General features: G+C 47.1%; 1 protein-coding gene across 1 annotated transcript; it reads left to right on the top strand.

Moving 5' to 3' along the window:
• Window positions 1-193: 193 nt before the first annotated feature.
• LOC128438353 (fibroblast growth factor 10) lies at window positions 194-6,824 on the top strand. Its single transcript, XM_053420907.1, has 3 exons — window positions 194-1,270; window positions 6,163-6,266; window positions 6,619-6,824. Exons 1-3 carry the CDS (start codon window positions 811-813, stop codon window positions 6,808-6,810), a joined length of 756 nt encoding a protein of 251 aa, XP_053276882.1. The 5' UTR covers window positions 194-810; the 3' UTR covers window positions 6,811-6,824.
• Window positions 6,825-9,031: the final 2,207 nt, after the last annotated feature.

Genomic DNA, 9,031 nt, shown 5'->3' on the forward strand with positions numbered 1-9,031 from the left:
AGATCTGCTTGTATGTAGGCACGCACGCACACACACACACACACACACACACACACACACACACACACACACACTACTTGCTCCCATATGTGAGAGGGGAAGTTGAGTAAAGGAGGGAGGGATCATGTAACCAAGAGTCTTCAGGAATATTCACATCAGGCGAAGGAGGAGAGAGAGAGAGAGAGAGAGAGAGAGAGAGAGAGAGAGACCACCCCATGCCCGTTATCACCATGCTGTATGAAGGTGGAGTCATTTGGGGGTAGAGAGAGAGAGCGAGAGCAGCAGGGCAGCCGAAGAAGAAGACATGGATTATCTGACATGCGTCTGGACTGACCAACATTCCTCTTTAAGTCTTGAATCCTGTTTTCCTCCTCAGTCTGAAGTCTGAAGAAGCGCCCCTGCACCAGTCGGCTGTAGATTGTGAGGTGTCTCTTTCTTCGATCTCACTGGATCTACAGAGTTTTGCCTCTCTCCTGGGATATCAGTGAACTATAATATTCTTTTTTCTTAATTTGAGCACCTGCTTGGAAACGCGAGGGTCACGCCGGAGCAGCCAAAAATAAGAAACACAGTAATCGCTGTTTTGTTTTTAATTTAATATTTGCTCGTGCAGGCTGACTTATTCAGCAAAAAAAGACTGATCATCATCCTAAAATTCAGAGTTGAATAATTAAGACTTTGCATCCGAACCATCTCCAACCAGCTTGGACTGTGGAGGGGTTTCCTCCCTGCCCTCCGTGCCTCTCCTCATCCCCAGCAGCATGTCCCAGGCTCTGAGGCTGCCACTAGTCCTCCACACAGCACACTACCATGATCAGATGGGCTGCTGGAGGGAGTAAGGCTGCCTCTGCCTCGTCCTGCTCCAGGGCCGGGTTAGGGGCTCTTTCTGGCTCTGGGACCAACTCTGGACCAAGGTCATCCGCACTGCATTCCTCCCTGTCTTTGCCTCTCCTGCTGGCCCTGGTGCTTTTCTCCTTTTCCTTGTCCGGGGCGGCCTGCCATCAGCTCCGCAGAGAAAGACTGAGGCTCACCAACCCACGAGCTCTCAGAGTTCCACTGAACATTTCGGGGACTGAGCTCGCCTTCAGGCCCAGGACCATAGGGGGCCCTCTGGGTCGGACTGGAGGGGCGCAGGGTCGGCATGTCCGCAGCTACAATCACCTCCAAGGGGATATACGCAGGAGGAAGCTGTTCTCTTTCCAGAAGTTCTTCCTGAGGATTGATAAGAATGGAACAGTCAGTGGAACCAAGAGCAAGGATGACCCTCTCAGTAAGTAACCAAATGAGTATCTGAATGTAAAAAAAAAAAAATTAAATAATAAAATATGCAAAAACTAGAAACCGAATTAAACCAGAAACCAAAGTGGATATGAACCTTTTCTATATCTTAGACGAGGCCACTTTCTGTTGCAAAATAAAAGCTTCTAGTCTCTGCAATCAAAATTTCTGAACTTTTTACTGGTCTTGTTGGGATTTTTGCAGCATTAGGATATAAATGAAAACATAAAATCACCTGTCGGTTGTTTTGAGTCGAGGAATCAAGTCTGAATCAAGCCTCTGAAATGTTGCTCATTTGAAAAAGTATTAGAGGAAACCGCTCATAATGCACACATTTGATGTATTTATACACAACATGGCTTGAACACTGTATTTTAATATATGTAAAAACATCCAGAGACAACCGGTCTGTCCATTGGTTTGGAAGTTTTGGACGGAGAGTTCTCGTCTTTAAACCAGACATCCCACTGATATCTCTCCTGTCCAAACACTCAGTACAATGGTGGTAGCTCTCAGATGGCTTAAAAAGGAGCAGGGGCAGATAACCCGTCCATTATCAGGCAGTCTTCACAGCCCAGGGTAAACAGCGCTGATAACACGCACAGAAGACCCGGGCTGCAGCAGGGGGGAGGACATGGATGTCAGCCTCATTGATGCTTTTAGACCATCTCTGCCTCTCCTCGTCTGTCTCTCTCTCTCTCGCTCTCCCACTCAGATTGCCCGCCTGCCAGCCGGCATCAAGCAAATTACATACCCTCAGTCAAAGATCAGACGTTTGTTTAAAGTAGTTTGACGTGCTCCCTGGGAGAAACGCGTCTTTAAAGTGATTACATGTTGTATTTTTTTTTTTCTTTTCGGCATATCAGTCAGTAAAATGGCATTCTCATTAGTGTCCTGGCATTCCCACTGAGCTACGTGTGTGTGCCTATGTAAGCCGGTGGGTACCCGGCCTCCTGAGGGCGTGTGATCATATAGAAGCAAACAACGACACATGTGCTCACTTATTACTCACAAAGACACACACACACACACACACACACACACACACACACACACACACACACACACACACACACATATATATGTTCTCCCCTTCTCACATCCTCATTTTTCTCCCTCTTCCTCGCCGTCCCCCGACCCCATGGCGTGTATATGGAACCTTTTAATGTTCCTCTTGGGAGACCTAAACCACACATTCAATCAAAGTGACTGAGGGGAAATGGCAGAATGTCAGAGGACATGTTTGTTTTGACAAGGTCACGACAGAAGCAACTTTATTTACTGGCCCTAATGTTGTTTTACTGCCTCCTTCATCAGCAGTTTCTTTTTGAGTTGACCGTGTGTCTGACTGTGTGAATTCACCCCTCTGTGTGTTTAGAAGACATAATCTACCTCCCCTGTCTGATTTATTTTTTATTTTGAACGATTCACAAAGTCACATTTTTCATAGATCAGGGGTTTCCTTTTATCAGAAGTGGGTTTGGGTTAGCGTGAGCCGAGCGTCAGGGAGGGAGGTGAAAGAGAGACTCTCAGGAGGCACAAGTTCATGAATGACATGGCTGATCATCATTGTGGCCACATCAAAGCCGATGCGTCTTCAGTATCAATGGTGGTGCCATCAAAAAGCTGGATCCTGAGGGGGTCTGGGGACACTGTGTGTGGATTATGCACTCTCATATCAGGTTCACATGGTAAAGGATACTACACAACAGTAGCTTCAGTCTTTGCTCTGGCCCCTGGGGCTAGACATGATCCCAGGGCTGACGTCCTTTGTAGACCATTGATGATCCCTTGAAGTGACAAAATGTACTCTTTTTTTATTTGGTGATGAATTCTGGATGACGTCTATTCCTTTCTCCAGCAACATATATAAATGTAAATACATAATCATGTGTGTATGTATACGCAGTATGTCTCAGAGAGGTGTATGGGATGTGGAGGCTTTGGTTCTGGTGCTGCCTGTGGCCCCGCAAGGAACCCGGCTCACTGTCTGTTAAGGAACTGGTATCCAGCCTCCCACAGATTTATGGGGATGCCAGCGCAAAACTGTCCCACATGCCTTTCCAACCCGCTGGGAGTCTGTGCTGAGGTTACAGAGAGGCGGAGAGGAAGGGATTGAGATTATCTTAAAGTCAGCTAAGTAGCTATCTGCACGGCCCCGAGTGTGTAGTTAAAATACCCATGATTCACAACTGAGTTCTCTTGAATGAACCTACAACCGGGAGCTCTGGGTGAATAATCAAATGCTGCTAAGATTCAGGTATAAGGTTTTGGCAGTAACAGACTTGTGTGAGTGTGTGTGTGTGTGTGTGTGTGTGTGTGTGTGTGCAGTTGTGTTGTTAGGCCACCCGTTGTACTTATGTGCAGTATAGGGGCCATGTGTGCAAGATGCCTGTAGACACACGGCTCAAGGAGTGTATACATAGTATATGTGGATGCATGTGTAAGTGCACGTTTGTGTGCATCCATCTCCTTTAATCAAAGCTGCAGCCTTCTATATGGCACAGAGCAGATGGGGCTGGTGTGGAGGTTAGAGGACAGAGATGTATAGCTTTCCTCTGAGGTGGGGAAGAGGGTGGATATCCGCTCTGTGTAAATACAGTCAGTGTGGTCCTTATCAAGTGTTATTACTATATATCCTGGTTTATGCCTCACTCCGCTCCATTTTTTTCTGCACGGGAATGGTACCAATCAAAATGTACATTTTAACTTATCTGCCAAAACTTAATTTTGTGCAGACCCGAACATCTAAGAGGCAAAGCAAGGCTGAGAAAGAACAACAGTACAAGCTGGATAACACATGCTTTTTGGCATCCCACTGTGGAAAAACCACCTTTAATTCTCACTGGCATTGTGTGCCTCCATTCCACAACCAACGCACCATTTACTGTTGTAACTCCAAACAGAGCGTATCAAATAAGCCACACATTAGGAAAAAGCAACCAGCAAGCAAGAGAAAATCTGCTTTCCCTCCAAGTAAACAGCTGAGCCTGGCTTGGCTCACTTTAAGCTACGTTTTTACATGTGTGGTTTGTAAACTTTACCCCTTACAAAGCATCGCCCTCACATTTAAGGCTTCATTTTGTAATCTGCAAGAAGCTAAATGAAGAACAGGTTTTCTCCTCTGCCCTTTTCCAGAAACTTGCAGCCCTACGCTCATTACTCTGCCTTTGTGGGCCAAGCTGAGCATTCATCAGAAAGCAGTGAATGGAGATTTTGCAGTTTCACAGCCAGGTGTGCAAGTGCACATTCACCTGCTACCACATTGACCATGTGTGTGTGCATGTGTGTCCGTGAGTGCAGCAGAGTGTGTGCATGTGTGTGTAATGTGTGTGTGTGTGTGTGTGTGTGTGTGTGTGTGTGTGTGTGTGTATACAACCTGTCTCGCCCCTGCCTCCGGTGGCTGACTTTGATCAGTGATCATTACAGCCTTTCTAATCCTCCCTCCACCCCCAGTCTCACTGTCATGGCTCCTCTGTCCTCCTCTGTTCTCCTTCCTTTCATCCCTCCCATGTTTACAGAGCAGCCAGAGACTGCCATAGATCCTCACTCCGTACCCGACACCCGATCCCATACAGAAACCAGCTCCTCTCAGATCTTCAATGGCCGTTGTGTCACAGTCCCCACCACCGCCTTGCCGACTCAGGCCTCACTGCCCCAAGGTGCCACTGTTTGAACTAGAAACTGATACAGTCAGGACCTCACGGACGAGGAGAGAAGCTGCTGTGATTTTATGAGAGGGATTGTTCTTCGGGGGTCACACCTGCCTCCTCCACTGTCCACTCACATGTACGAGGCTGGCAGCTTCAGAGGCCCCCCAGCCACAGGAGAGTGGGCCTGACAGCCGAGCGGGCCGCCGCACAAACAGTCATCAGACAGAGGAGGGGCTGCTGAGCTGATCAAAGCACGTCGTCGACTCGGTGGAGTTCACACCCCCACGCCACGAACTTTGTGGTTGTGTGTGTGTGTGTGTGTGTGTGTGCACACATATGTGCTTATCGGGATAAAATAACAACAGCTCACAGGAAGTGTGGAAAGGAAGTCAGGGAGGGAGTCCTGAAATCAAACATGCCATATGAACCGGGATGGCTCACATACACACACACAAATACACACACACACACGCACATACACACACACACAAACACACACACAGCAGCAGCAGCACAAGACCAGATGAGTGGGTTCTGCGGTCAAAGGACACACTAGGAAGTTATATCTCTCTGACCTCTGATACTGAGACCACACAACTAACCCCAGCTGTCTGCAGCCAAAGCATCCCCTTGTTAACTTGGGTATAAATTAGCCGCTCTAACCTGGATTATTTGCGTAGGGACTTGGAAACCTAAATACCAAACAGAATATAAACAGCCTGAGAACCTGTGGGGACTCAACCTATCAATTTTCAGACTAAATGGCCTTTGCAGCTGGAATCTGTTACGCAGGTGTAGGTTGTAAAGAATCCTTATAATATCATGGAAAGGATAAATGTGCTCAAACAATAATTGTGACCAGACACAGAGTTCCCATGTGTAAATGTCCTGAAATGAGAAAATGCAACATGTTGTTTTTCATTATACTCTCACCAAAGGGAACCTTTGTGGACATATTCCAATCTGAGTCTAGACTCTCCAGGGCTCGACCTCGGACTGTTGCCCCAATGTTAATTGTTGAGTTCTCTTATCAACAGCAAAGACGAGTCAGGAAAAGACTGTCTGTATTATCTTCACTTCCTCTGTCACATGAGTTGGAGAGTTGTCCCTCTGAACTTACATTTTTTTTTCTTGAAATGTAATTTTATTTGCACAAATGAAACAGGAGCTCTGATGCTAAAGATAAATATTGATACATGATGATATAACCGTCTTTCTTTCTGAATCCTAGGTGTCCTGGAAATCACCTCTGTGGACGTGGGAGTGGTGGCCATCAAAGGGCTGAGCAGCAACTTCTATCTGGCTATCGGCAGGAAGGGAGACCTGTACGGAGCGGTCAGTATCTCAGTCAATAGTCAATGTGGATGCTCCAGAGAGAGAGATAGTGTTAGATACTCCATGTCCTTTACAAAAAAAGGCCTTATCGTCGTTTCTGCATCGACTCTGAATCCCAACCGGGCGACTGCAGGCACGTGAACCTCCAGCAGAGCTGTGCAATTTTCAAACTGTAAACTAGTTTCCACACAAGAACACAGAGTAACATTTAGTGTAGATTGAGGAGGAGTAAATAAACACGGTTCCATGTGCAACCGCAGTGGATTTGCACAAGATAATGATCCGTGTTTTGCCTTAACCTCACACGTCGGGGTTATAACACTGAAACCCGATACCTGCTGTTTTCCCCCAGAGAGAGTTTGGCGTGGACTGCACCCTGAAGGAGCGGATCGAGGAGAACGGCTACAACACATACGCGTCGGCCCAGTGGAGGAACAAGAAGCGGCAGATGTTTGTGGGTCTGAACGTCCACGGGAGGCCGCTCAAGGGGAGGAAAACACGCAGGAAGAACACGGCCACCCACTTCCTTCCAATTATGATGTGAGCTGAGGAGCTCCACTGGGGGCGGGCGGGGGTGGGGGGGGTGGGGGGGGATACGCAGCACTGGACAGAGAGGTTTTCAATAAAAAGCTGTAAAATAAAAAGACATTCACTGGAGAAGCTCTCATTGGGAAAACAAGGCACTAACACTGTTACAACTGGGGTCCCGTTCTTTAATTGGTGGGAGAAGGTGATAACTGTGGTTTCTGTGGCACAGGACGCAATATTTATCCTTTTTTTTCTCTGTGCCAAACAGTTTGTAACTGGAGTATGTGTGTAATGTGGACAACACAGGAGACAGTGTCCCAGCTAATGAACTGTAGTGGATACAGCAGTATCTCCAGATGTTATTTATAATCCATATTTTCCTGCGAGACGTAAAAGGGGAGGGACAGAAACACGACTACAGTACGATGAGAGAAATGATCCGTCAGTTTATTGTGACAGCATTAAATAATAGAGGACACAACACATTTAAAGCAAATGTTTCATACTTAACCACTGTGTTTTGACTGTATTGTAAGGATTTATTTATTTTGTGAAATATTTAACTGGAGGGGAACACTTACAAGGCAAGCATTTCTTTGCATGCTTTACTTTTTATAGGAACTCTACTATGTGAGATTAAAATTTCCATTTTCTCCTCTGCAACATGTCGTGGTCGTTCTTCCTCGCACACCAAACACTTAGAAAAACCCTGGTGAACATCCAGGTCACGGCAGGTCGACTCTTATCTGGGTCTCGGAGGTGGGAAGGGACAAGAGGCAAACCATTAAAGTCTTGCCAGATATCCCATGTGGCAACCATTGCACTAATGATCAGTCCCCAAACAAATGGGAAGCACATAAGACCGACCACAACAGAATGTGAGGGAGCTAACGTCCTCGGTATGGCTGCTGACATCTCTCCCTGGTATCGGCCCATCTCTGCGGAGCTGCAACATTCCCCGGCTGTCGCAGGCCGTGCACAGTGAAGATAGCTGCTAAAGCACCTGCTGATAACAAACAATATAAAAACAACTCTGTCGTGTTAGTCTGCGTTGATCCTGTACCAGGGGGGGGGGGGAGAGACGTGAACGTGCATGAGGGAATCAATGGAAGTGACGGAGAGGTCTGACCACCCACTTCCCTCAGTAATCATCTGCAAACACACTAATCAATGACAGCTGCCATGACGCCAGATCAAAAGACCACGGGGGGGGGGGGGGGGGACATTAAAGCCACAGGCTTCCGGAGCCTCATGCGCTCGTGTCCCGCCTCTCGGAACATCCATCTGAGGACAGGCATGACGAATTGGGAGAGCAGATGAAGACAGGAAGGTGAGGGAGGGATCACCAGAGGCGGCGACCTCTCGTCTTTAGCCACAAATTCATCCACGTTGGCCTGTTAATGTGACTCCGGGAGGGAAAACATCAAGTGATCTAAACCGTAGGAATCCATATTACATGAAATTTCCTTTAGGCTAAAGTATATTCACCCTTTAATAGTTGTTTAAGGAGTCACCTTGACAATTGAGTAACACTGTGGAATGCTGCAGGGGATTCCACCATGACAGTGGCAACATATGGAATAGAGTTTCATATCTGCACCTTCTATTACATTTCTCTGCTGGCCGTGCAATGAAACACGGCTGGTTCACCTCCGCGGCCACATGCACAACGGTGTTTTTGAGATCAATCTTGAAGAGAGGAACCCCCGCCACCGCCGCCACCATTACCACCACCATTACACCACCATTACCACCACCCAAACACCAACCCCCGGGTAATTTGTGGTCCTATGCATTAGCGAGATCTGTGAATGTTTGAACTCTCCCCAAGACACTGGCACGAGGAGAGAGAAAAGCAGCAATAACAGAAAATAGAGGCAGTAATCTTTTATCAAAGTGGGTCTCCGCAGTTCTGGCATGGGAATTCTCTGTGGCATAATGTGATCCAGCTTTGGGAAATAAGTGGAAAATGACTGGAGGCTAAAACAACTAATGAATACTTAGACTGAGAGGTCTGGTGCAACACATGTTTGTAGTGGGCAGCTCCTGAGTGAGCTCCGGGAGAGAGGTATACGTGTGAGGGAGTTACACCGGTCCAGAATCTGAAATATGTGTCTGATACATCAGGTACATGAGATCATTCAATCCTTTGTGCTTTTAGCTAATATCTTAAATGGATGTGAGATTATTTAACCGCGCATTTGGACAGACAACCGGTGGCTAAACCTGCACACATG

Source organism: Pleuronectes platessa, chromosome 4 (assembly GCF_947347685.1).
Source record: "Pleuronectes platessa chromosome 4, fPlePla1.1, whole genome shotgun sequence".
Classification (NCBI taxonomy): Eukaryota; Metazoa; Chordata; class Actinopteri; order Pleuronectiformes; family Pleuronectidae; genus Pleuronectes; species Pleuronectes platessa.